This window comes from Eleutherodactylus coqui, chromosome 6, assembly GCF_035609145.1.
Source record: "Eleutherodactylus coqui strain aEleCoq1 chromosome 6, aEleCoq1.hap1, whole genome shotgun sequence".
Classification (NCBI taxonomy): Eukaryota; Metazoa; Chordata; class Amphibia; order Anura; family Eleutherodactylidae; genus Eleutherodactylus; species Eleutherodactylus coqui.
The window spans coordinates 1,983,834-2,010,536 of NC_089842.1; the positions used below are offsets into that span (position 1 = coordinate 1,983,834).

At 63.9% G+C, this 26,703-nt stretch overlaps 1 protein-coding gene across 1 annotated transcript in view; it reads left to right on the forward strand.

Moving 5' to 3' along the window:
- Positions 1–508: 508 nt before the first annotated feature.
- The window catches only part of KMT2A (lysine methyltransferase 2A), a 131,227-nt gene continuing 105,032 nt past the window's right edge, over positions 509–26,703 (forward strand). The window contains exon 1 of the mRNA XM_066606047.1: positions 509–785. Within this exon, the coding sequence (XP_066462144.1) occupies positions 522–785 (264 nt within the window). The 5' untranslated portion in view covers positions 509–521. The remainder of the gene's footprint in view (positions 786–26,703) is intronic.

The following is a 26,703-nucleotide window of genomic DNA, read 5'->3' on the forward strand; positions in this document are numbered from 1 at the left end:
CGTCTCCCCTCAGCCCGCTGTCACCCCCTCAGCCCGCTGTCACCCCCCCCCCCCCCCCCCCCCCGTCTCCCCTCAGCCCGCTGTCACCCCCTCAGTCTCCCCTCAGCCCGCTGTCACCCCCTCGTCCGCCCGGCTCCCCTCAGCCCGCTGTCACCCCCTCGGCCGCCCGGCTCCCCTCAGCCCGCTGTCACCCCCCGTCTCCCCTCAGCCCGCTTTCACCCCCTCAGTCTCCCCTCAGCCCGCTGTCACCCCCTCGTCCGCCCGTCTTCCCTCAGCCCGCTGTCACCCTCTCGTCCGCCCGGCTCCCTTCAGCCCGCTGTCACCCCCCGTCTCCCCTCAGCCTGCTGTCGCCCCCCAGTCCCCCCGTCAGCCCCGTCGCCGTCGCCGCCCCGGCCTCTGCATGGCTCCCTCGCCCCGCCCTCCGCTGGCATGCAGGTTCCCGGGCGGCTGGCTCCTCCCCCGGCCCCGCTCAGTGCTGCTGCTCTCCAGCCCGCGGTGATAAGAAGATCCCAGGACACAAAATGGCGCACAGCTGTCGGTGGCGCTTCCCCGCTCGGCCCGGGACCGGCCGCAGGCTGGGGGCCCGGCACAGGCTGGCGGCCGTGCTGCGGGGGGATGCAGGCGGATGCAGGGCGGCCGCCGCGCACGGAGCCTCCTTGGCCCCCGGGGGCCCCGCCACCTGCGCCGGGCTCGGACCGGGATTTGACGCGGCGCTGCAAGTCTCTGTGGCCATCGGGAGTAACCTGAGGCGGTTCCGGGATGTGTCCGGCGGCAGCAGCGGAGAGGTGAGCCGGGGGGCCGCGGCGGCATTGTGCGCAGGAGCCTTCCCACCTGTCTGCGGGACCCCCGGGGCTGCAGGGATGGGAGCGGGGGGCTCCGAGGAGCAGGGAGGGGCTGGGGTCCCCTGGTACCAGGAGGGCACGGTGTGGGGGGTGGGCAGGGGGGCAGCATGATGCCAGGCTGTGGTGCTGGTCATTGGCATGTGCTGCAGAGCGCGGGGGCCACGGCCTGCCAGGGGGTGTGTCTGCTGCCACACGTATGTCCTGAGGGATGCCTACATGTATGTTGTGGTCACGCCTGCAGGTGTGGGGGGTGCGGCTGGCGGGGCACATGTGGGGTTGGCGGGCGCAGTGTGTCGCACTTTGAGGAAGTGTGCGGAGGGCGGCTGTCACCCACGGATGCGTCTTTGTTGATCTCTGGTTGGGGGGGTGTGTCCGCCGACCGGCTGCTCCGAGGGGGTGAGGGGGGCGTCACGTGGCTGCGCACATACGTGTTGTTGCTGTCGTCCTGACATGTAAACACGGGAGGAGTGGTGTATGTGGGCTGGGCGCCGCTTATTGTGCTCCGGACGCCGTCAGGGGGGCTTTGTTTTGGCGGCAGAAGAGCAGCTGCTGTCTGAGTCTGACTGGGGGGGTCTCGGGCGCGGGGGCTTCAGACTCCTCTGCTTATGTATGTTAATGCGCCCGCTGCCCGCTCTGCCCGCCGCCTCCATTATTCCGCACTTGCTGCTATTGTAACTTTCCCTAAACGTGCCGCTGCGTCCCACCATCCCGGGGACCTGATGCATCTCCGTGTGGCCCCCTCGCTCCTTCAGGAGACACTTGTCCTCTGTCGGGCGGTGAGCTTCCTACCTCCCCTGCTCTCTCTAGTAGGTACATGCCGCCTCTTCCTCCTCTGCGCTGTCTTTGGGGGTCGTGAACTCTTTCTCACCTCTGTTATCAAAGGAGGTGAGCGCAGGCCTCTGACCCGGGGGCCGCGAGCTCGACCCTTCCCCGCGGGCCTCTGACCCGGGGGCCGCGAGCTCGACCCTTCCCCGCGGGCCTCTGACCCGGGGGCCGCGAGCTCGACCCTTCCCCGCGGGCCTCTGACCCGGGGGCCGCGAGCTCGACCCTTCCCCGCGGGCCTCTGACCCGGGGGCCGCAAGCTCGACCCTTCCCCGCGGGCCTCTGACCCGGGGGCCGCGAGCTCGACCCTTCCCCGCGGGCCTCTGACCCGGGGGCCGCGAGCTCGACCCTTCCCCGCGGGCCTCTGACCCGGGGGCCGCGAGCTCGACCCTTCCCCGCGGGCCTCTGACCCGGGGGCCGCGAGCTCGACCCTTCCCCGCGGGCCTCTGACCCGGGGGCCGCGAGCTCGACCCTTCCCCGCGGGCCTCTGACCCGGGGGCCGCGAGCTCGACCCTTCCCCGCGGGCCTCTGACCCGGCGGCCGCGAGCTCGACGCTTCCCCGCGGGGCGCTGAACCGGGGGCCGTGAGCTCGACCCTTCCCCGCGGGCCTCTGACCCGGCGGCCGCGAGCTCGAGCCTGTGCTCCTCTCCTTAGTGTGTGCACATCGCTCTCCCTCCCCTGCTGTCTGTAGGGGGCGTGTGAGAGAGCTCTTTCCCATGCGCTCTCTAGAAGGTAGCACCTTGTGCTTTCCCTAAGGAGAGATGCTACCTTCCTCACCGGTTGCCTCTTACCAGCCAAGCCAGAAACTACTGCACCCCGATGAGGGACGAAACCCCCAAAATGTGTGTCTGCAGATTCAATTTCCAATCATTGTTATAAAGAGTTGGACATTAACTTGCAGGAATGCTGCCTTCCAATAGGTGGCGCTGCAGAGGGATTGCTCCAGCTCCCTTATTTACATATTTCCCAGAGGAGCTTGCATGGCCTTATGTCTCCTCATTCACCTTCTTGGTGCTCTCCTTAAGGAGAGAAGATAGCCTTCCTGATCCGTCTCTAGAAGGTGCGTGAGAGAGTCCTCCGCCTCCCCTCCTCCCTTGTAAAGGAGCGCTCTCCCTCCCCTGCTGTCTTTAGGGGGTGCGCTCACTTTCCCTGTGCTCTCTAATGGCTGTCCCTAGGGGGTGCCCTCTCCCTTCTCACTCTAGGCTGCACGCACACTCTCCTGTCCCTGCGCTTTCTAGGAAAGCCCTCTCCCTCGCTGCAGTCGTTGGGGGGTGTGCTCCTTCTCCGCTTGCTCTTGCCTGCTCTCTCTCTGCTGTCTCGCTGCCCCATCCTCCTTACTATACGTTTCCTGCTTACCTTGGGCTCTGCGTTCACACGAGGTGGGGGTGCACACACAATCCGCAGCATTTGCCGTCCGAGCCGCGTGGATGGGAATTAAAAAAAAAATCTTATTTGTATAGCGTCAACCTAGTCCACAGCGCCTTCAGGTAACTTATTACCCTCCACCAAGCTGGGGGCTCATTTTACCGACCTCGAAAGGATGGAAGGCTGAGTCGCCCCTGGGCCGCTGCCCGAACCATTCGGGGGGTAACAACCTTTCATCTGGAGGGTGCACATCGTTCCACAATAAAAGCTCAATTCTGAATTGCCGGCAGCAACACCTCTCACAGCAGTTGTGTCGGGGCCGAGTTTGCCGTTGCGTGGCATCCCCTCCTCTGGTGAGGAGTTATGGAGGGGGATGTTGTCCCTTTATAGTGTGATGGAGGATTCTGGCGTCTCATCAGTCCTCGGTCGTCTCTGCCGGAGTTTTCTTTTCATGTGATGCACCCAATGTTTCCTGTTGGTGGAAGGTCCGGACTGCAGGCAGATGACCCACCCCGGACTCCTCCTGTGAAGCCATGCTGTTGTGATGGATGTAGTATATGGTGGAAGGTCTGGACTGCAGGTGGCCGGTTCACCCCGGACCCTTCTCCTGTGAAGCCATGCTGTTGTGATGGATGTAGTATATAGTGGAAGGTCTGGACTGCAGGCGGCCGGTTCACCCCGGACCCTTATCCTGTGAAGCTGTTGTGTTGGATGTAGTATATGGTGGAAGGTCTGGACTGCAGGCGGTCGGTTCACTCCTGACCCTTCTCCTGTGAAGCTGTTGTGATGGATGTAGTATATGGTGGAAGGTCTGGACTGCAGGCGGCCGGTTCACCCCGGACCCTTCTCCTGTGAAGCTGTTGTGATGGATGTAGTATATGGTGGAAGGTCCGGACTGCAGGCGGCCGGTTCACCCCGGACTCTTCTCCTGTGAAGCCATGTTGTTGTGATGGATGTAGTATATGGTGGAAGGTCTGGACTGCAGGCGGCCGGTTCACCCCTGACCCTTCTCCTGTGAAGCTGTTGTGATGGATGTAGTATATGGTGGAAGGTCTGGACTGCAGGCGGCCGGTTCACCCCTGACCCTTCTCCTGTGAAGCTGTTGTGATGGATGTAGTATGTGGTGGAAGGTCTGGACTGCAGGCAGATGGCCCACCCCGGACTCCTGTGAAGCCATGCTGTTGTGATGAATGTAGTATATGGTGGAAGGTCTGGACTGCAGGCAGCTGGTTCACCCTGGACTCTTCTCCTGTGAAGCTGTTGAGATGGATGTAGTATATGGTGGAAGGTCTGGACTGCAGGTGACCGGTTCACCCCGGACTCTTCTCCTGTGAAGCTGTTGTGATGGATGTAGTATATGGTGGAAGGTCTGGACTGCAGGCGGCCGGTTCACCCCTGACCCTTCTCCTGTGATGCTGTTGTGATGGATGTAGTATATGGTGGAAGGTCTGGACTGCAGGTGGCCGGTTCACCCCTGACCCTTCTCCTGTGAAGCTGTTGTGATGGATGTAGTATATGGTGGAAGGTCTGGACTGCAGGTGGCCGGTTCACCCCTGACCCTTCTCCTGTGAAGCTGTTGAGATGGATGTAGTATATGGTGGAAGGTCTGGACTGCAGGTGGCCGGTTCACCCCGGACTCTTCTCCTGTGAAGCCATGCTGTTGTGATGGATGTAGTATGTGGTGGAAGGTCTGGACTGCAGGTGGCCGGTTCACCCCGGACTCTTCTCCTGTGAAGCCATGCTGTTGTGTTGGATGTAGTATATGGTGGAAGGACTGGACTGCAGGTGGCCGGTTCACCCCGGACCCTTATCCTGCGAAGCTGTTGTGTTGGATGTAGTATATGGTGGAAGGACTGGACTGCAGGCGGCCGGTTCACCCCTGACCCTTCTCCTGTGAAGCTGTTGTGATGGATGTAGTATATGGTGGAAGGTCTGGACTGCAGGCGGCCGGTTCACCCCTGACCCTTCTCCTGTGAAGCTGTTGTGATGGATGTAGTATGTGGTGGAAGGTCTGGACTGCAGGCAGATGGCCCACCCCGGACTCCTGTGAAGCCATGCTGTTGTGATGGATGTAGTATATGGTGGAAGGTCCGGACTGCAGGCAGCTGGTTCACCCCGGACTCTTCTCCTGTGAAGCTGTTGTGATGGATGTAGTATATGGTGGAAGGTCTGGACTGCAGGCGGCCGGTTCACCCCTGACCCTTCTCCTGTGATGCTGTTGTGATGGATGTAGTATATGGTGGAAGGTCTGGACTGCAGGCGGTCGGTTCACCCCGGACTCTTCTCCTGTGAAGCCATGCTGTTGTGTTGGATGTAGTATATGGTGGAAGGACTGGACTGCAGGTGGCCGGTTCACCCCGGACCCTTATCCTGTGAAGCTGTTGTGTTGGATGTAGTATATGGTGGAAGGACTGGACTGCAGGTGGCCGGTTCACCCCGGACCCTTATCCTGTGAAGCTGTTGTGTTGGATGTAGTATATGGTGGAAGGACTGGACTGCAGGTGGCCGGTTCACCCCTGACCCTTCTCCTGTGAAGCTGTTGTGATGGATGTAGTATATGGTGGAAGGTCTGGACTGCAGGCGGCCGGTTCACCCCTGACCCTTCTCCTGTGAAGCTGTTGTGATGGATGTAGTATATGGTGGAAGGTCTGGACTGCAGGCAGACGGTTCACCCCAGACTCTTCTCCTGTGAAGCTGTTGGGATGGATGTAGTATATGGTGGAAGGTCCGGACTGCAGGCGGCTGGTTCACCCTGGACTCTTCTCCTGTGAAGCTGTTGTGATGGATGTAGTATATAGTGGAAGGTCTGGACTGCAGGCAGCCGGTTCACCCCGGACTCTTCTTCTGTGAAGCTGTTGTGATGGATGTAGTATATGGTGGAAGGTCTGGACTGCAGGCGGCCGGTTCCCCCCCCCGGACTCTTCTTCTGTGAAGCTGTTGTGATGGATGTAGTATATGGTGGAAGATCTGGACTGCAGTTGGCTGGTTCACCCCGGACTCTTCTCCTGTGAAGCTGTTGTGATGGATGTAGTATGTGGTGGAAGGTCTGGACTGCAGGCGGCCGGTTCACCCCGGACTCTTCTCCTGTGAAGCCATGCCGTTGTGATGGATGTAGTATATGGTGGAAGGTCTGGACCGCAGGTGGCCGGTTCACCCCGGACCCTTATCCTGTGAAGCTGTTGTGATGGATGCAGTATGTGGTGGAATGTCTGGACTGCAGGTGGCCGGTTCTCCCCGGACTCTTCTCCTGTGAAGCCATGCTGTTGTGTTGGATGTAGTATATGGTGGAAGGACTGGACTGCAGGTGGCCGGTTCACCCCTGACCCTTCTCCTGTGAAGCTGTTGTGATGGATGTAGTATATGGTGGAAGGTCTGGACTGCAGGCGGCCGGTTCACCCCTGACCCTTCTCCTGTGAAGCTGTTATGATGGATGTAGTATATGGTGGAAGGTCTGGACTGCAGGTGGCCGGTTCACCCCGGACTCTTCTCCTGTGAAGCTGTTGTGGTGGATGTAGTATATGGTGGAAGGTCTAGACTGCAGGCGGCCGGTTCACTCCTGAATCTTCTCTTGTGAAGCTGTTGATGGATGCAGTATGTGGTGGAAGGTCCGGACTGCAGGTGGCCGGTTCACCCCGGACTACTCTTCTGTGAAGCTGTTGTGGTGGATGTAGTATATGGTGGAAGGTCTAGACTGCAGGCGGCCGGTTCACTCCTGAATCTTCTCTTGTGAAGCTGTTGATGGATGCAGTATATGGTGGAAGGTCTGGACTGCAGGCGGCCGGTTCACTCCTGAATCTTCTCTTGTGAAGCTGTTGATGGATGCAGTATGTGGTGGAAGGTCTGGACTGCAGGCAGCCGGTGCAGCACCTGGACTCTTCTTCTCTGTAGCCATTGACGTGTGCGCTAGCCATGCTATAGACAGTAATGCCACCCCATACCCCTAGAGGGGCAGAACTGTTTGCTGATAACAAGCTGGATGGTTCCTTACTCTCCGCATCTGTGGTTTCCAAAAATAATTTCACATTTCGGTTCATCTGACCACAGAACGGTTTGCTTTTTGCCTCAGTCCATTGTAAATGAGCTTTGGCCCCGAGAAGACGCCGGTGTTTCTGGATTGCGTTGATCTTTCTTCTTTGCATGATGCAGCTGTAACTTACATCCGTGGATTACATGGAGATCTGGGTTCACAGACAGCGATTTCTTCCCATGCAGGGGTTACATTACAGAATCATGCCTGTTTATAATGCAGTGACGCCTGAGGGCCCGTAGATCTCCAGCATCCGGTACTCACCGTCGGCCTTGTGCACATGAGTTTCTCCGGAGTCTCTGCTCTTTTGGTGATATCGTGTCCTGTAGATGGTGGATAATCTAAGTCTTCACAATCTTATGTTGAGGAACATTTTTCTGAAATTGTCCCATAACATTAGCTGCGGCTTCTCACAGATTGGTGAACCTCCGACCATCTTTGCCTCTGAGACACCCGGCCTCTCTAACAGGCTCTTGTTATACAGTCATGTGAGTCCGTAGAGAATTGACCCTCCAGCTGAGATGTCGTCCTACCCCCCCCCCGATGTGTTCTGTGTTTTACATGGAGACTACCGAATCGTCCCCTTCTTCTCCGGAGTTGGGTTGTATAATTTGGTTGCTGTAGCTTTTTACATTTGTGTCCTCCTTGGCACGGCTCTGCTCCTCTTCATCCCCTTCTGTCTTCTGCCTCGTTTCTCTCTCCATCCTCCACCTCTTGGCTCTTTCGCTCTCGTTTAGTCTTCCTACCCACCGTGGTACTTTCTGTTGTTCTAACACGGCTGGTCCACTGCGCACCACTTCCTGGAAAGTAGGAGCCGCGCAGCAGATCAGTATGACTCACCTCGCTGTCAGTATCACAAGATTGGGGCATTGTGTGGAAGCCGACTCTGCAGACGCCGCTTCTGTCCGTCCCGTCAACGTGGACTACTACCTCAGCGCACAGCTGATCGCACTGGGAGCAATTAGGACAGACCAGGATTATTTAACCCACTAAGGACGAAGCACTGGGACTATACGTCTCTGGTCCGTATTACAGATAGGGCGCAGGATTATACCTCCTTCTTCCAAGGGCTGGGAGGAGAAGACAGAAGCCGTTCTAACCTCTTTTGTCTCCTCTATGACTGGCTACATAGTGCCCATTTAGTATGTAGAGCTGCAGGGTCTCAGTCACTGGCAGCGCTGGGGTCTGCTGTCACTATAGGGGGGATGCTCACCAGGACGTCAAAGTGCTAACGACCAGTTGTCTGTGAGTCCGTTACATGCAGAGCCTGACAGCACCTGTGATGTCACTATCATGTAATCAGTTACTGGCTGTTAGGTCCGCCCCCTGATCACATGACTGTGATGTCATCACAGGTCCTATATATCCTTGTGCACTGAATGAGGGATTATGGGCGGACTACATCCCCCACAGTTGCTATGGATACAGCAGTACTCGGTCTGGCAGTTTGTAGCTGGTTGTGAGACAGCTGCACCCCTGTGGGGAGACTCCAATAAGTAACACCTCATAAATGTCCATATACACAGCTGGCGGTGCGTACTGACCAACAACATTGGCGCACGGTCCTTCCCCACTGTCTTCACTTCTCCTGGCCATGACCTCATGTCATCCCCAGTGCTAATGCCGCCAACACCAGTCCAGCCTTCATCTAATCGTCAGCCGTTGTCCAGTGTTGGCACAATCCCTTTCCCTATATATTAGTGAGTGGCGCCACCAGAAACACCCGTGCCATAAATAATACTAAGAACTAGTAATTTAAAAAGATTACGAAAGTAAAATATATCTGCCAACCTAAACCAATGTCCACCGCGTAATCCGAGAAAACACGAATGGCGGACGCAATCCTCTACTTTATTGTAACATTCATGAAATCTGTCTCTTCTCCTTAGGGAGACGCCTAGAAGGGGGGTGAGGAGACTTAAAAGGGCCATTCATGCAAGTAAGGGAGATGGAACAATCCCTCTGCAGCGCCACCTATTGGAAGCAGATTTCCTGCAAGTCAACGTTAGACTATTGTTAAAGCGTACAAGGGCGTCAGGCCACATGGTACGTGTAGTGCGCCATGCAGGCTTACAACCTAGTAATAACGCAATATCAGTCCCGTGGGCCGCCCTACACCCCTCAGATCTGAAACCCCCATTATTCAATGATTTGCCATTCTAAGAGGGAATGAAAAGAACAGCAGGGGGCGCCACAACAAGTATGTAAGAACAATGTCTAGATGTTGCCATCTCAGTTCCTTCTTCCTGTCTGGGCTTCCACAATTTCTACACATCCCATGATACATCTGGTTTCTTAGCAAAAGAGAGGGTGGAGTCTTCTCACATGGGGGTGGAGCTTCCTCACAACGCACTCGCTCAGGTCTAAGTCCTATATAACAGCATCCAGTGGTAGATCAGTGACTTAAAAATGATGTCCTCTAACTCCTCTAACCCTGCAGAGTCTCTTTTTTATCCGCTGTGATGTCTGTATGTGTGACTGGGTGGCTCGCCGTATGCCTGTGTGACGGCGGGTTCCCCAGGCAGCTCGCCGTATGCCTGTGTGACGGCGGGTACCCCAGGCAGCTCGCCGTATGCCTGCGTGACGGCGGGTTCCCCAGGCAGCGCGCCGTATGCCTGCGTGACGGCGGGTTCCCCAGGCAGCGCGCCGTATGCCTGCGTGACGGCGGGTTCCCCAGGCAGCGCGCCGTATGCCTGCGTGACGGCGGGTTCCCCAGGCAGTGCGCCGTATGCCGGTGGTCGCTGGATGCCTGCTTGAGAGGCTTCCCTGCTGGCTCACTGTATACCTGCATGACGGGACTTCCCCGGCGGCTCGCCGGATGCCTCTGTGACGGGATGGCATGCCATATACCTGTGTGCGGCTTCTCTGGCGGCGGCTCGCCGTATACTTGTGTGGTGGAGCTTTTCTGGTGGCTTGCCGGATTCCCTCATGACAAGGGGGAAGTGGGGAGGTGGTTCCCCGGATGCCTGCATGAGAGGGATCCTCAGCGGCTGGCAGTATACCTGTGTGATGGAGCTCGCCGGAAACCCGTGCGATGGGGCTTTCCCCGGCAGCGGCGGCAGGAGCCGCTCGCTGGAAACCCGCACAGTGGGTCTTCTCCCGGCAGCGGCGGCAGGAGCAGCTCGCCAAATACCCGCGCGGTGGGGCTTCCCCCGGCAGCGGCGGCAGGAGCAGCTCGCCGGAAACCCGCGCGGTGGGGCTTCCCCCGGCAGCGGCGGCAGGAGCAGCTCGCCGGAAACCCGCGCGGTGGGGCTTCCCCCGGCAGCGGCGGCAGGAGCAGCTCGCCGGAAACCCGCGCGGTGGGGCTTCCCCCGGCAGCGGCGGCAGGAGCAGCTCGCCGGAAACCCGCGCGGTGGGGCTTCCCCCGGCGGCGGTGGCAGGAGCAGCTCGCCGGAAACCCGCGCGGTGGGGCTTCCCCCGGCGGCGGTGGCAGGAGCAGCTCGCCGGAAACCGGCGCGGTGGGGCTTTCCCCGGAGGCGGCGGCAGGAGCAGCTCGCCGGAAACCCGCGCGGTGGGGCTTCCCCCGGCAGCGGCGGCAGGAGCAGCTCGCCGGAAACCCGCGCAGTGGGGCTTCCCCCGGCAGCGGCGGCAGCTCGCCGGAAACCCGCGCGATGGGGCTTCCGGCGGCGGCAGCAGCTCGCCGGAAACCCGCGCGATGGGGCTTCCCCCGGCGGCAGCAGCTGCTCGCCGGAAACCCGCGCGATGGGGCATCCCCCGGCGGCGGCGGCAGCAGCTGCTCGCCGGAAACCCGCGCGATGGGGCATCCCCCGGCGGCGGCGGCAGCAGCTGCTCGCCGGAAACCCGCGCGATGGGGCATCCCCCGGCGGCAGCAGCAGCAGCAGCAGCAGCAGCAGCAGCAGCAGCAGCAGCAGCAGCAGCAGCTGCTGCTCGCCGGAAACCTGCGCGATGGGGCATCCCCCGGCGGCAGCAGCAGCTGCTGCTGCTCGCCGGAAACCCGCGCGATGGGGCATCCCCCGGCGGCGGCAGCAGCAGCTGCTCGCCGGAAACCCGCGCGATGGGGCATCCCCCGGCGGCAGCAGCTGCTCGCCGGAAACCCGCGCGATGGGGCATCCCCCGGCGGCAGCAGCAGCTGCTCGCCGGAAACCCGCGCGATGGGGCATCCCCCGGCGGCGGCGGCAGCAGCTGCTCGCCGGAAACCCGCGCGATGGGGCATCCCCCGGCGGCGGCAGCAGCTGCTCGCCGGAAACCCGCGCGATGGGGCATTCCCCGCCGGCGGCAGCTGCTGCTCGCCGGAAACCCGCGCGATGGGGCATTCCCCGGCGGCGGCGGCAGCAGCAGCTGCTCGCCGGAAACCCGCGCGATGGGGCATTCCCCGGCGGCAGCAGCTGCTCGCCGGAAACCCGCGCGATGGGGCATTCCCCGGCGGCAGCTGCTCGCCGGAAACCCGCGCGATGGGGCATTCCCCGGCGGCGGCAGCAGCTGCTGCTCGCCGGAAACCCGCGCGATGGGGCATCCCCCGGCGGCGGCGGCAGCAGCTGCTCGCCGGAAACCCGCGCGATGGGGCATCCCCCGGCGGCAGCAGCTGCTCGCCGGAAACCCGCGCGATGGGGCATCCCCCGGCGGCGGCGGCAGCAGCTGCTCGCCGGAAACCCGCGCGATGGGGCATCCCCCGGCGGCGGCAGCAGCTGCTCGCCGGAAACCCGCGCGATGGGGCATTCCCCGCCGGCGGCAGCTGCTGCTCGCCGGAAACCCGCGCGATGGGGCATTCCCCGGCGGCGGCAGCAGCTGCTGCTCGCCGGAAACCCGCACGATGGGGCATTCCCCGGCGGCAGCAGCTGCTCGCCGGAAACCCGCGCGATGGGGCATTCCCCGGCGGCAGCTGCTCGCCGGAAACCCGCGCGATGGGGCATTCCCCGGCGGCGGCAGCAGCTGCTGCTCGCCGGAAACCCGCGCGATGGGGCATTCCCCGGCGGCGGCTGCTCGCCGGAAACCCGCGCGATGGGGCATTCCCCGGCTGCTGCTGCTGCTCCTCCTCGCCGGAAACCCGCGCGATGGGGCATTCCCCGGCGGCAGCAGCAGCAGCAGCAGCAGCTGCTCGCCGGAAACCCGCGCGATGGGGCATTCCCCGGCGGCAGCAGCTGCTCGCCGGAAACCCGCGCGATGGGGCATTCCCCGGCGGCAGCAGCAGCAGCAGCAGCTGCTCGCCGGAAACCCGCGCGATGGGGCATTCCCCGGCGGCGGCAGCTGCTCGCCGGAAACCCGCGCGATGGGGCATGCCCCGGCAGCAGCAGCTCGCCGGAAACCCGCGCGATGGGGCATCCCCCGGCGGCAGCAGCTCGCCGGAAACCCGCGCGATGGGGCATTCCCCGGCGGCAGCAGCTCGCCGGAAACCCGCGCGATGGGGCATCCCCCGGCAGCAGCTCCTCCTCGCCGGAAACCCGCGCGATGGGGCATCCCCCGGCGGCGGCAGCAGCTGCAGCTCCTCCTCCTCGCCGGAAACCCGCGCGATGGGGCATCCCCCGGCGGCGGCAGCAGCAGCTCGCCGGAAACCCGCGCGATGGGGCATCCCCCGGCGGCGGCAGCAGCTCCTCCTCGGAAACCCGCGCGATGGGGCATCCCCCGGCGGCGGCAGCAGCAGTAGCTGCTGCTCGCCGGAAACCCGCGCGATGGGGCATCCCCCGGCGGCGGCGGCAGCAGCAGCAGCTCCTCGCCGGAAACCCGCGCGATGGGGCATCCCCCGGCGGCGGCAGCAGCAGCTCGCCGGAAACCCGCGCGATGGGGCATCCCCCGGCGGCAGCAGCTCCTCGCCGGAAACCCGCGCGATGGGGCATCCCCCGGCGGCGGCGGCAGCAGCAGCTCCTCGCCGGAAACCCGCGCGATGGGGCATCCCCCGGCGGCGGCGGCAGCAGCAGCAGCTCGCCAGAAACCCGCGCGATGGGGCATCCCCCGGCGGCGGCGGCAGCAGCAGCTCGCCGGAAACCCGCGCGATGGGGCATCCCCCGGCGGCGGCAGCAGCTCGCCGGAAACCCGCGCGATGGGGCATCCCCCGGCGGCAGCAGCAGCTCGCCGGAAACCCGCGCGATGGGGCATCCCCCGGCGGCGGCGGCAGCAGCAGCTCGCCGGAAACCCGCGCGATGGGGCATCCCCCGGCGGCGGCGGCAGCAGCAGCTCGCCGGAAACCCGCGCGATGGGGCATCCCCCGGCGGCGGCAGCAGCAGCAGCTCGCCGGAAACCCGCGCGATGGGGCATCCCCCGGCGGCGGCAGCAGCAGCTCGCCGGAAACCCGCGCGATGGGGCATCCCCCGGCGGCGGCAGCAGCAGCAGCTCGCCGGAAACCCGCGCGATGGGGCATCCCCCGGCGGCGGCAGCAGCAGCTCGCCGGAAACCCGCGCGATGGGGCATCCCCCGGCGGCAGCAGCTCGCCGGAAACCCGCGCGATGGGGCATTCCCCGGCGGCAGCAGCTCGCCGGAAACCCGCGCGATGGGGCATCCCCCGGCAGCAGCTCCTCCTCCTCGCCGGAAACCCGCGCGATGGGGCATCCCCCGGCGGCGGCAGCAGCTGCAGCTCCTCCTCCTCGCCGGAAACCCGCGCGATGGGGCATCCCCCGGCGGCAGCAGCAGCTCGCCGGAAACCCGCGCGATGGGGCATCCCCCGGCGGCGGCAGCAGCTCCTCCTCGGAAACCCGCGCGATGGGGCATCCCCCGGCGGCGGCAGCAGCAGCAGCTCCTCGCCGGAAACCCGCGCGATGGGGCATCCCCCGGCGGCGGCAGCAGCAGCTCGCCGGAAACCCGCGCGATGGGGCATCCCCCGGCGGCAGCAGCTCCTCGCCGGAAACCCGCGCGATGGGGCATCCCCCGGCGGCGGCGGCAGCAGCAGCAGCTCCTCGCCGGAAACCCGCGCGATGGGGCATCCCCCGGCGGCGGCAGCAGCAGCTCGCCAGAAACCCGCGCGATGGGGCATCCCCCGGCGGCGGCGGCAGCAGCAGCTCGCCGGAAACCCGCGCGATGGGGCATCCCCCGGCGGCGGCAGCAGCTCGCCGGAAACCCGCGCGATGGGGCATCCCCCGGCGGCAGCAGCAGCTCGCCGGAAACCCGCGTGATGGGGCATCCCCCGGCGGCGGCGGCGGCAGCAGCAGCTCGCCGGAAACCCGCGCGATGGGGCATCCCCCGGCGGCGGCGGCAGCAGCAGCTCGCCGGAAACCCGCGCGATGGGGCATCCCCCGGCGGCGGCAGCAGCAGCAGCAGCTCGCCGGAAACCCGCGCGATGGGGCATCCCCGGCGGCGGCAGCAGCAGCTCGCCGGAAACCCGCGCGATGGGGCATCCCCCGGCGGCGGCAGCAGCAGCTCGCCGGAAACCCGCGCGATGGGGCATCCCCCGGCGGCGGCAGCAGCAGCTCGCCGGAAACCCGCGCGATGGGGCATCCCCCGGCGGCGGCGGCAGCAGCAGCAGCAGCTCGCCGGAAACCCGCGCGATGGGGCTTTCCCCGGCGGCGGCAGCAGGAGCAGCAGCAGCTCGCCGGAAACCCGCGCGACGGGGCTTTCCCCGGCGGCGGCGGCGGCAGCAGGAGCAGCAGCTCGCCGGAAACCCGCGCTATGGGGCTTTCCTCGGCGGCGGCAGCAGGAGCAGCAGCAGCTCGCCGGAAACCCGCGCGATGGGGCATCCCCCGGCGGCGGCAGCAGCAGCAGCAGCAGCTCCTCCTCGGAAACCCGCGCGATGGGGCATCCCCCGGCGGCGGCAGCAGGAGCAGCTCGCCGGAAACCTGCGCGATGGGGCATTCCCCGGCGGCGGTAGCAGCTCGCCGGAAACCCGCGCGATGGGGCATACCCCGGCGGCGGCAGCAGCAGCTGCTCGCCGGAAACCCGCGCGACGGGGCTTTCCCTGGCAGCAGCACCTCGCCGGAAACCCGCGCGACGGGGCTTTCCCCGGCGGCGGCAGCAGCAGCAGCTCGCGGGAAACCCGCGCGACGGGGCTTTCCCTGGCGGCGGCAGCAGCAGCTCGCGGGAAACCCGCGCGACGGGGCTTTCCCCGGCGGCGGCAGCAGCAGGAGCAGCAGCTCGCGGGAAACCCGCGCGACGGGGCTTTCCCCGGCGGCGGCAGCAGGAGCAGCTCGCGGGAAACCCGCGCGACGGGGCCTTCCCCGGCGGCGGCAGCAGCAGCTCGCCGGAAACCCGCGCGATGGGGCTTTCCCCCGGCGGCAGCAGGAGCAGCAGCTCGCCGGAAACCCGCGCGATGGGGCTTTCCCCGGCGGCAGCAGGAGCAGCAGCTCGCCGGAAACCCGCGCGATGGGGCTTTCCCCGGCGGCAGCAGGAGCAGCAGCTCGCCGGAAACCCGCGCGATGGGGCTTTCCCCGGCGGTGGCGGCAGCAGGAGCTCGCCGGAAACCCGCGCGATGGGGCCTTCCCCGGCGGTGGCGGCAGCAGCAGGAGCAGCTCGCCGGAAACCCGCGCGATGGGGCCTTCCCCGGCGGTGGCGGCAGCAGCAGGAGCAGCTCGCGGGAAACCCGCGCGACGGGGCCTTCCCCGGCGGCAGCAGGAGCAGCTCGCCGGAAACCCGCGCGACGGGGCCTTCCCCGGCGGCAGCAGGAGCAGCTCGCCGGAAACCCGCGCGACGGGGCCTTCCCCGGCGGCAGCAGGAGCAGCTCGCCGGAAACCCGCGCGACGGGGCCTTCCCCGGCGGCAGCAGGAGCAGCTCGCCGGAAACCCGCGCGACGGGGCCTTCCCCGGCGGCAGCAGGAGCAGCTCGCCGGAAACCCGCGCGACGGGGCCTTCCCCGGCGGCAGCAGGAGCAGCTCGCCGGAAACCCGCGCGACGGGGCCTTCCCCGGCGGCAGCAGGAGCAGCTCGCCGGAAACCCGCGCGACGGGGCCTTCCCCGGCGGCAGCAGGAGCAGCTCGCCGGAAACCCGCGCGACGGGGCCTTCCCTGGCGGCAGCAGGAGCAGCTCGCCGGAAACCCGCGCGACGGGGCCTTCCCCGGCGGCAGCAGGAGCAGCTCGCCGGAAACCCGCGCGACGGGGCCTTCCCCGGCGGCAGCAGGAGCAGCTCGCCGGAAACCCGCGCGACGGGGCCTTCCCCGGCGGCAGCAGGAGCAGCTCGCCGGAAACCCTCGCGACGGGGCCTTCCCCGGCGGCAGCAGGAGCAGCTCACCGGAAACCCGCGCGACGGGGCTTTCCCCGGCGGCAGCAGGAGCAGCAGCTCGCCGGAAACCCGCGCGATGGGGCTTTCCCCGGCGGCAGCAGGAGCAGCAGCTCGCCGGAAACCCGCGCGATGGGGCTTTCCCCCGGCGGTGGCGGCAGCAGGAGCTCGCCGGAAACCCGCGCGATGGGGCCTTCCCCGGCGGTGGCGGCAGCAGCTCGCCGGAAACCCGCGCGACGGGGCCTTCCCCGGCGGCAGCAGGAGCAGCTCGCCGGAAACCCGCGCGACGGGGCCTTCCCCGGCGGCAGCAGGAGCAGCTCGCCGGAAACCCGCGCGACGGGGCCTTCCCCGGCGGCAGCAGGAGCAGCTCGCCGGAAACCCGCGCGACGGGGCCTTCCCTGGCGGCAGCAGGAGCAGCTCGCCGGAAACCCGCGCGACGGGGCCTTCCCCGGCGGCAGCAGGAGCAGCTCGCCGGAAACCCGCGCGACGGGGCCTTCCCCGGCGGCAGCAGGAGCAGCTCGCCGGAAACCCGCGCGACGGGGCCTTCCCCGGCGGCAGCAGGAGCAGCTCGCCGGAAACCCTCGCGACGGGGCCTTCCCCGGCGGCAGCAGGAGCAGCTCACCGGAAACCCGCGCGACGGGGCTTTCCCCGGCGGCAGCAGGAGCAGCAGCTCGCCGGAAACCCGCGCGATGGGGCTTTCCCCGGCGGCAGCAGGAGCAGCAGCTCGCCGGAAACCCGCGCGATGGGGCTTTCCCCCGGCGGTGGCGGCAGCAGGAGCTCGCCGGAAACCCGCGCGATGGGGCCTTCCCCGGCGGTGGCGGCAGCAGCTCGCCGGAAACCCGCGCGACGGGGCCTTCCCCGGCGGCAGCAGGAGCAGCTCGCCGGAAACCCGCGCGACGGGGCCTTCCCCGGCGGCAGCAGGAGCAGCTCGCCGGAAACCCGCGCGACGGGGCCTTCCCCGGCGGCAGCAGGAGCAGCTCGCCGGAAACCCGCGCGACGGGGCCTTCCCCGGCGGCAGCAGGAGCAGCTCGCCGGAAACCCGCGCGACGGGGCCTTCCCCGGCGGCAGCAGGAGCAGCTCACCGGAAACCCGCGCGACGGGGCTTTCCCCGGCGGCAGCAGGAGCAGCAGCTCGCCGGAAACCCGCGCGATGGGGCTTTCCCCGGCGGCAGCAGGAGCAGCAGCTCGCCGGAAACCCGCGCGATGGGGCTTTCCCCGGCGGTGGCGGCAGCAGGAGCTCGCCGGAAACCCGCGCGATGGGGCCTTCCCCGGCGGTGGCGGCAGCAGCAGGAGCAGCTCGCCGGAAACCCGCGCGATGGGGCCTTCCCCGGCGGTGGCGGCAGCAGCAGGAGCAGCTCGCGGGAAACCCGCGCGACGGGGCCTTCCCCGGCGGCAGCAGGAGCAGCTCGCCGGAAACCCGCGCGACGGGGCCTTCCCCGGCGGCAGCAGGAGCAGCTCGCCGGAAACCCGCGCGACGGGGCCTTCCCCGGCGGCAGCAGGAGCAGCTCGCCGGAAACCCGCGCGACGGGGCCTTCCCCGGCGGCAGCAGGAGCAGCTCGCCGGAAACCCGCGCGACGGGGCCTTCCCCGGCGGCAGCAGGAGCAGCTCGCCGGAAACCCGCGCGACGGGGCCTTCCCCGGCGGCAGCAGGAGCAGCTCGCCGGAAACCCGCGCGACGGGGCCTTCCCCGGCGGCAGCAGGAGCAGCTCGCCGGAAACCCGCGCGACGGGGCCTTCCCCGGCGGCAGCAGGAGCAGCTCGCCGGAAACCCGCGCGACGGGGCCTTCCCCGGCGGCAGCAGGAGCAGCTCGCCGGAAACCCGCGCGACGGGGCCTTCCCCGGCGGCAGCAGGAGCAGCTCGCCGGAAACCCGCGCGACGGGGCCTTCCCCGGCGGCAGCAGGAGCAGCTCGCCGGAAACCCGCGCGACGGGGCCTTCCCCGGCGGCAGCAGGAGCAGCTCGCCGGAAACCCGCGCGACGGGGCCTTCCCCGGCGGCAGCAGGAGCAGCTCACCGGAAACCCGCGCGACGGGGCTTTCCCCGGCGGCAGCAGGAGCAGCAGCTCGCCGGAAACCCGCGCGATGGGGCTTTCCCCGGCGGCAGCAGGAGCAGCAGCTCGCCGGAAACCCGCGCGATGGGGCTTTCCCCCGGCGGTGGCGGCAGCAGGAGCTCGCCGGAAACCCGCGCGATGGGGCCTTCCCCGGCGGTGGCGGCAGCAGCAGGAGCAGCTCGCCGGAAACCCGCGCGATGGGGCCTTCCCCGGCGGCGGCAGCAGCAGCAGGAGCAGCTCGCCGGAAACCCGCGCTATGGGGCTTCCCCCGGCGGCGGCAGGAGCAGCTCCTCACTGGATACCCGTGCGGTGGGGTCACTCACGGCAGCTCGCTGGATACCCGCGTGATGGGGCTTGTCCCTCCGGCAGCAGCTGGCTGGATACCCGCGCATTGGGGCTGCCCTGGCGGCTTGTCGGTTACTTGTGTGATGGGGCTTCCCCGGTGGCTCGCCGGATGCCAGCATGATGGGGCTTCCCCGGCGGCTTGCTGGATGCCTGTGCGATGAGGCTTCCCCAGTAACTTGTCGGATGCATGCGTTACGGGGCGGCTTGGTGGATGCCCGTGTTATAGAGCTTCCCGGCCGCTCGCTGGACACTTGTGTGATGGGGTTTCCCGGCAGTTCCCCGGATACTTATGTGACGTGGCAGCTCGCCGGATGCCCGCGTGACAGGTCTTCCCCGGCGGCTCGCTGGATTCTTGTGTGATGGAGGTTTTCTGGTGACCCACCAGATGCCCACATGACGGGGCGGCTCGCCGGATGCCTGTGTGACGGGGCTTCCCTGGCGGCTCGCCAGATGCCCACGTGATGTGGCTTCCCCGGTTGCTCGCTGGATGCCCGCATGACGGGGCGGTTCTGTGTGATGGGGCTTCCCGGCAGCTCGCCGGACACTGGTGTGATGGTGCTTTCCCGGTTGCTCGCCAGATGCCCACGTGACGGGGGCAGCTCGCCGGATACTTGTTTGATGGGGCTTCCACAGCGGCTCGCCGGATGCCCGCATGATGGGGCTTCCCCGGTGGCTCACCGGATGCCCATTTGACGGGGTGGCTTGCCGAATACTTGTGTGATGGGGCTTCTTGGCAGGTTACCGGACACTGGTGTGATGGGGCTTCCCTGGTGGCTCGCTGATTACCCGTGTGATGTGGCGGCTCGCTGTATACCTGTGTAACAGGGCTTTAACGGTGGCTCACCAGATACTTGTTTGATGGGGCTTCCCTGGCGGCTCGCTGGATGCCCGTGTGACGGGGCTTCCCTGGCGGCTCCCTGGATGCCCGCCTGACGGGGCTTCCCTGGTGGCTCGCCGGATGCCCGTGGGACGCGGCGGCTCGACGTATACCTGTGTGAAGGTGCTTTCCCAGCGGCTTGCCGGATGGCCACGTGACGGGGCTTCTCCGGCGGTTTGGCGGATGCCCGGGTTACGGGGCGGCTCACCTTATACTTGTGTGATGGGGCTTCTCCGGCAGCTCGCCGGATTTTTGTGTGTGATGGTGCTTCAGCGGTGGTTTGGCGGATGCCCGCGTGACGGGGACGGCTCGCCGGATACTTGTGTGATGGTGCTTCCGCTGTGGCTTGCCGGATGCCCACGTGACAGGGCAACTCGCCGGCACTTGTGTGACGAGGCTTCCCTGGTGGCTCGCTGGATACCTGCATGACAGGGCTTCCCTGGCGGCTTGGTGATTGCCTGTGTGATGGGGCTTCCCCCAATGGCTCGCCGTATACCCATGTGATGGGGCTTTCGCCGGTGGCTCGCCGGATGCCCGCGTGATGGGGTGTCTCGCCAGATGCCTATGATGTAGCTTCCCACTGCTCGCCCTGCCTCCTGGTTGTGATGGGTTTTCCCTGTCAACTGCTAGAGATACTCCGGCGCTCCTGCATAGGCAGTGGGAGTCTTATAATTGCGACTAATCACGGAATGGCCTCCCGATACTGCGGTATATCGCTGCACTGGTGCTTATTTCGGGGGGTGGGGGCTCTGAGAGCAGCTGGGTAGATGCATCCTCCACACAGGGGGGCCTGAGAGCGGCTGGGTAGATGTGTCCTCCACATAGGCGGGCCTGAGAGCGGCTGGGTAGATGCGTCCTCCACACAGGGGGGCCTGAGAGCGGCTGGGTAGATGCGTCCTCCACACGGGGGTCTGAGAGCGGCCGGGTAGATGCATCCTCCACATGGGGGGACTCAGAGCGGCTGGATGGGGGGGGGGGGGGGGGGGTCTGACAATCTGACTACATAGATCACTCTCTGGACTGGTGGTCATAGGATGCAGCTGGCCAGAATGAAATGCTTCACAATGTACGGATGTAGCTGAGCTCACACTACTGCTTTAATCATGAATCAACCTCTTTAACCCATTAAGGACTAAGCACTGTAAATTTACAGCGCTTGGACCTGGGCTTTAAAGCCAGTCGATAGTAAAAATAACCTGGAAGAGAAGGCAGGAGGGCTTATTTTTACTAACTGGGTCTGTCTCCTCCTTTCTTTAGTACACAGCGCTCAATGAGTGCTATTTACTCAAGACTGGAAGTGGAAGCATAACTATAACTGGCAGGCACGTGACTGTTGGGATTCCCTGCTACAGCCGAGCTACAGAATTCTAGCAGTCCTGGAATGTTGCGGTGGCAGTGCTCGGTGTGGATGTCATGGCATGTTGTGGTGGCGGCGCTCGGTGTGCACGTCGTGGAACGTTGCGGTGGCGGCGCTCGGTGTGCACGTCGGGGAACGTTGCGGTGGCGGTGCTCGGCGTGGACATCGTGGAATGTTGCGGTGGCGGCGCTCGGTGTGTACGTCGGGGAACGTTGCGGTGGCGGCGCTCGGTGCGCACGTCGGGGAACGTTGCTGTGGCGGCACTCGGCGTGGACGTTGTGGAACGTTGCGCTGGCGGTGCTCGGTGCGCACGTCGGGGAACGTTGCTGTGGCGGCACTCGGCGTGGACGTCGTGGAACGTTGCGGTGGCGGTGCTCGGCGTGGATGTTGTGGAATGTTGCGGTGGCGGCGCTCGGTGTGCACGTTGTGGAATGTTGCGGTGGCGGCGCTCGGCGTGGATGTTGTGGAATGTTGCGGTGGCGGCGCTCGGTGTGCACGTCCTTGAATGTTGCGGTGGCGGCGCTCGGTGCGCACGTCCTTGAACGGTGCGGTGGCGGCGCTCGGTGTGCACGTTGTGGAATGTTGCGGTGGCGGCGCTTGGTGTGCACGTCCTTGAACGTTGCGGTGGCGGCGCTCGGCGTGGACGTTGTGGAACGTTGCGGTGGCGGCGCCCGGCGTCCTGGTGGTGTTCTCTCCAGCGTGTAAACCTTTGTGCGCTCCGCTCTCATCAGTAGTCCCCGGCGGTGGAGAGATTGCTGTGTCACTGTTTGTAGACACGTGAGTGCTGGCAGCAGAGGCTGCGCTCGCATGGCACCACGTGTTCTCAGCTCTTGCTGTTGCTTTTTCCCTTCTGGTTCTCTTCGGCTTATATTAGGAAATACAATTACACTTCGCGAGTTCAGGACTGTGCAAAAGTCTCAGGCAGGTGGGGGAAACGCTGCACAGTAAGAATGCTTCAGGAATAGAAGGGTTACACAATGTTGCCTGTTTGTCGCCCGCAGTCTGCTGTGAAATGCCCAGGGAGACACCATGCCGTACAGCTCCCTTGTGCCTTCTTGCTGTGCTCTGTCTTGCCATGGTGTATGACCTGTGACCCCAAACTGTCTTCCACAACCTCACCTTTGTAGCAGAGCTGGGTTGTTCCTCACTCATTTTAAGCCTCCTACACAGCTGTATCAGTTAATGACTGTTTCATCCCACATGGGATCATCACACAGCTGATGTACGGAGAGGTCCTGATGAAGGGGGCGGGCGGCGCATCGGATACGGACGGGATTTCTCTTTTCTTTAGTCACTTTACAATTTGTTAGTTGACAGAAATAAACAATTAACCCTTGTACTTCTGGAAGCATTCTATCCACACCGCACAAGACTGTAACAGTGTAAGTAGCGCCGACATATTCCGCAGCGCTGTACACTTGAAGACGGAGGCGTGTGGCCATGCTGGCAGTTTACAAGCCGCAGGGTTGCCATGTTGGGTGTTTGCCCCCGCCTGGACCACGATGCAAGCTGCTGTTAGAGGGGCTCTCCGGACACTAAACAATTCTACAGGGTTAAAATGAAGAGAAACTGAATGCTCCCCTATCCTGGCGGCTGTCCGTGCAGCGCTGCAGCCCCGGTGCCCACCGCACAGAGCGGGCGCCCATGTGTTGTACATTGTGTGACCGCTCACCACACGGCCTTCCGCCAGGATTCCTCTATGGCTGCCGGAGCAGCGGGCCGGGCCTTTCTCATCTTGGCCATGAAAACACTTGGAGGTGCTGACTGCAGTTGGCAGTAATACACGACCGCCAGCCGCCGCCGCCCGTGTCATAGGGCACTTAGCGCTGCGGACAGATGCTGCCAGGCTTGTTGACTGGGCTAATGGTCTTGTGGCACGGCACTCGCAGACGTCCCTGTCGGTCTCACACGGGCGGATTTGCACACGCAGAGAACAGATTGGATGTTGTTGGTTTGTTCACATTTCAGAAAAAAAAGAGAAAACGTTCTTTTCTGTGTATTTGTGCACCAAAAGCCGCCATATAAGTCCGCGGCGGCGCGCAAATGCGGGAAACACGGCGTCCCTGCACTAGAAAAACAACACATCTGGAACGAATTCGCTGTTTCAAGCGGTGCGTGCGTTCGCTGATGAAGCTGCCCTGCGGGCAGAAGAGAGCCAATGTGTGGGCAAAGGCCTCGTTCATTACCCCAAAATGCCGCACTTGGGCACACATGCTTTTCTGCTGCTGTACAGCCGGCCTCGGGCTGCTCTTACACGGAGCTCGCCGGTAGCGGCCGGCACTTGGGCACAATGTCTGGTCCGCGGCTCTACTGCACATGTTGGTGCTGAACATCTGATAGGGAGGGTCTAGTGAAGGGTTCCTGGCGGTGGGGGGGGCCCTCTGTCGGCATGTGTGGGGGGGCAGTCGGGGACTTTCTCTGTACTAATACTAGGAGCCGGATGTGTTCTCAGTGCTGCGCGCTTCCTGCACAGTAAGAACAGGACGGGCGGGAAGTTTCATGCCCTCTTTGTGGTGTACGGTCCTGGCTATCACCATCGGGTGGCGCTCTGGGACGGGCTGAGCAGCTGTGATAATGATAAACGCCGTGCGAGGATATGTAACCCCCGTGATCCAACGGGCCTGCTGTCTGACGCTGCGAGACTCGTAGACCCCCAGTCCGCACAGTGGCCCCCATGGGCTTCGGAGGACGGGGGTCTTGTGTTCTCAGCGCACTGTGGAGACAACACCTCGGTACAGAGATAGAAACCGCTAACTTAGACGTAACGCATCGATGCCGGATAGGAGTCCAACTGCTGTGACCGTCCGCAGCACCCTCGCGCTCCTGACTAAAGTTTTTGGAAAGCGCAAAGTTACACTTCAATTACTGAATAATCCAAGTAAACATAAGCCGACCTCCGGGACCTGATGGGGGCGCCCAAGAGTGCGTACAGGGCTTCTGCCACAGTGGGCTGTCGCCCACCCATAGGATCAGACTGGTCATTAGGGACCATTCTGTGGTGGTGGTGGGGGGGGGGGGGGGGGGGTCTCCTCGCTGATTCTTTGGGGGAGGGGGGTCCCCTCGCTGATTCTTGGGGGAGGGGGGTCCCCTCGCTGATTCTTGGGGAAGGGGGTCTCCTCGCTGATTCTCTGGAAGGGGGGGGTCTCCTCGCTGATTCTTTTGGGGAGGGGGGTGTCTCCTCGCTGATTGTCTGAGGGGGGGTGTCTCCTCGCTGATTGTCTGAGGGGGGGTGTCTCCTCGCTGATTCTCTGGGGGGGGGGTGTCTCCTCGCTGATTCTCTGAGGGGGGGGGGGTGTCTCCTCGCTGATTCTCTGAGGGGGGGGTGTCTCCTCGCTGATTCTCTGAGGATGGGGGGTCTCCTCGCTGATTCTGTGTGGGGGGGTCCTCCTCGCTGATTTAGTGGGGCGGGGGGGGGTGTCTCCGCTGATTCTCTGAGGGGGGGGGGGGTCTCCGCTGATTCTCTGAGGGGGGGGGGGGTCTCCTCGCTGATTCTCTGAGGATGGGGGGTCTCCTCGCTGATTCTGTGGGGGAGGGTCTTCTCGTTGATTCTCTGAGGGGGGGGGTATCTCCTCGCTGATTCTGTGGGGGGGGGATCTCCTCGCTGATTCTGTGGGGGGGATCTCCTCGCTGATTCTGTGGGGGGGGGTCTCCTCGCTGATTCTCTGAGGGGGGGGGGAATCTCCTAGCTGATTCTCTTAGGGGGGGTGTCTCCTCGCTGATTCTGTGTGTGTGGGGGGGGGGCGGTCTCGCTGATTCTGTGATTCTGTGGGGGGGGGGTCTCCTCGCTGATTCTCTGAGGGGAGGTCTCGCTGATTCTCTGAGGGGGGGTCTCCTCGCTGATTCTGTGGGGGGGGGGGGGTCTCCTCGCTGATTGTTTGGGGGAGGGGAGGTCTCCTCGCTGATTCTCTGAGGGGGGGGGGTCTCCTCGCTGATTCTGTGTGGGGGGGTCTCCTCGCTGATTCTCTGAGGGGAGGTCTCGCTGATTCTGTGTGGGGGGGTCTCCTCGCTGATTCTCTGAGGGGAGGTCTCGCTGATTCTCTGAGGGGGGGTCTCCTCGCTGATTCTCTGAGGGGAGGTCTCGCTGATTCTCTGAGGGGGGGGGGGTCTCCTCCCTGATTCCTTGGGCTGTCCCTCTGCAGGGTTCTCTCTGACCGCCCTCCGTAGTCGGTAACATTTATTATGTTTTCTCTTGGATGCTTTTGAGCTTTCCTTCGTAATTTGGTCATTAAAGTTTTGTGATAAAGTGGGCGGAGCCTCGGCTGCCAACTCCAAAAATAACCCTCAAACTGAGTGCTGCAGGCGGAGCGGGACTTCCTAGAAATCCTTATGTAATACTTGGCTGCCGGAGCGTTTATCTAACCTCAGGCACTTAATGCAGTCTGCTGCCGCAGCATCGCTCTCTTCAAGGGGATGACGCATCTACTTAAGGGGAATGTCACCCATTCTCTAAAGCACGGCTCTTAACAGGTTGTTTGTTGACTTTTTTGTGTTAATTTTCCGCTACAATTTGTTTTAAAAAAATTCTGAAGTCCTGCACACTGATCCCAGAGACTGTTAGTCTGAAGTCACAGCTCACCTCCTCCCCTCCCCGCACAGGCAGGATTACACTGAGAGGAGACCACTATATATAGATAACACAGGAGCCACCATTCACAATAGTCACAGCTCACCTCCTCCCCTCCCTGCACAGAAAGGATTACACTGAGAGGTGACATCTATATATAGATATGACAGGATCCACCATTCACAATAATCACAGCTCACCTCCTCCCCTCCCTGTACAGACAGGATTACACTGAGAGGTGACACCTATATATAGATAGCACAGGACCACCATTCACAATAGTCACAGCTCACCTCCTCCCCCTCTCTGTACAGGCAGGATTACACTGAGAGGAGACAGCTATATATGGATAACACAGGACCACCATTCACAATAGTCACAGCTCACCTCCTCCCCTCCCTGTACAGACAGGATTATACTGAGAGGAGACACCTATATATAGATAACACAGGAGCCACCATTCACAATAGTCACAGCTCACCCCCTCCCCTCCCTGCACAGGTCATGCCTTGGACAGTTTCCCATACAAGTGAATGGATCCGCTTCCTGTCCATGTTGTGAAATGCTTTACAGCTGTTCTGTGAGCCAATCTCTAAATGCTGTGAAGGGTAGCTCAGGCAAGATGGCCGCCCCGTAGTCCTGTACAGCGGTGCCTTGGCTTACGAGTTTCATCCGTTCCCAGCGGAGCTCTTAAGCCAGATCACGTATGTCAGATCACGTCTCCCCGCTGAAATGAGCTGATTCACATTAATGCCTTCGGGGGATTTCAATGGGGAAGATGTTGGACTGCATGTAAAACAAACTCTACACTCGCCTACCGCCGGCGGCCGCTCCTCGCGGTGGCCTCCGTCGCTGCTGCAGGCTACCGCGTCCCTCCTTCACGCCCACAGAGCATTCCTTCCTGGAAGCGGGGCTTGAATGCCCCCCTGAGCCAGCCTGTGAGCGTCCTGACCTGCGAGCCGGCTTGTAACCCCTGGGTATAGCCGGCCCGTAACCCCTGGGTATAGCCGGCCCGTAACCCCTGGGTAAAGCCGGCCCGTAACCCCTGGGTAAAGCCGGCCCGTAACCCCTGGGTAAAGCCGGCCCGTAACCCCTGGGTAAAGCCGGCCCGTAACCCCTGGGTAAAGCCGGCCCGTAACCCCTGGGTAAAGCCGGCCCGTAACCCCTGGGTATAGCCGGCCCGTAACCCCTGGGTATAGCCGGCCCGTAACCCCTGGGTATAGCCGGCCCGTAACCCCTGGGTATAGCCGGCCCGTAACCCCTGGGTATAGCCGGCCCACAAGCCGCGGCGCCGCTGTATGGATGATGGATTACAATACAGATGAGAAAAATGCAAAATGTTTCTATTTCTGGTTTTACTTAATAAA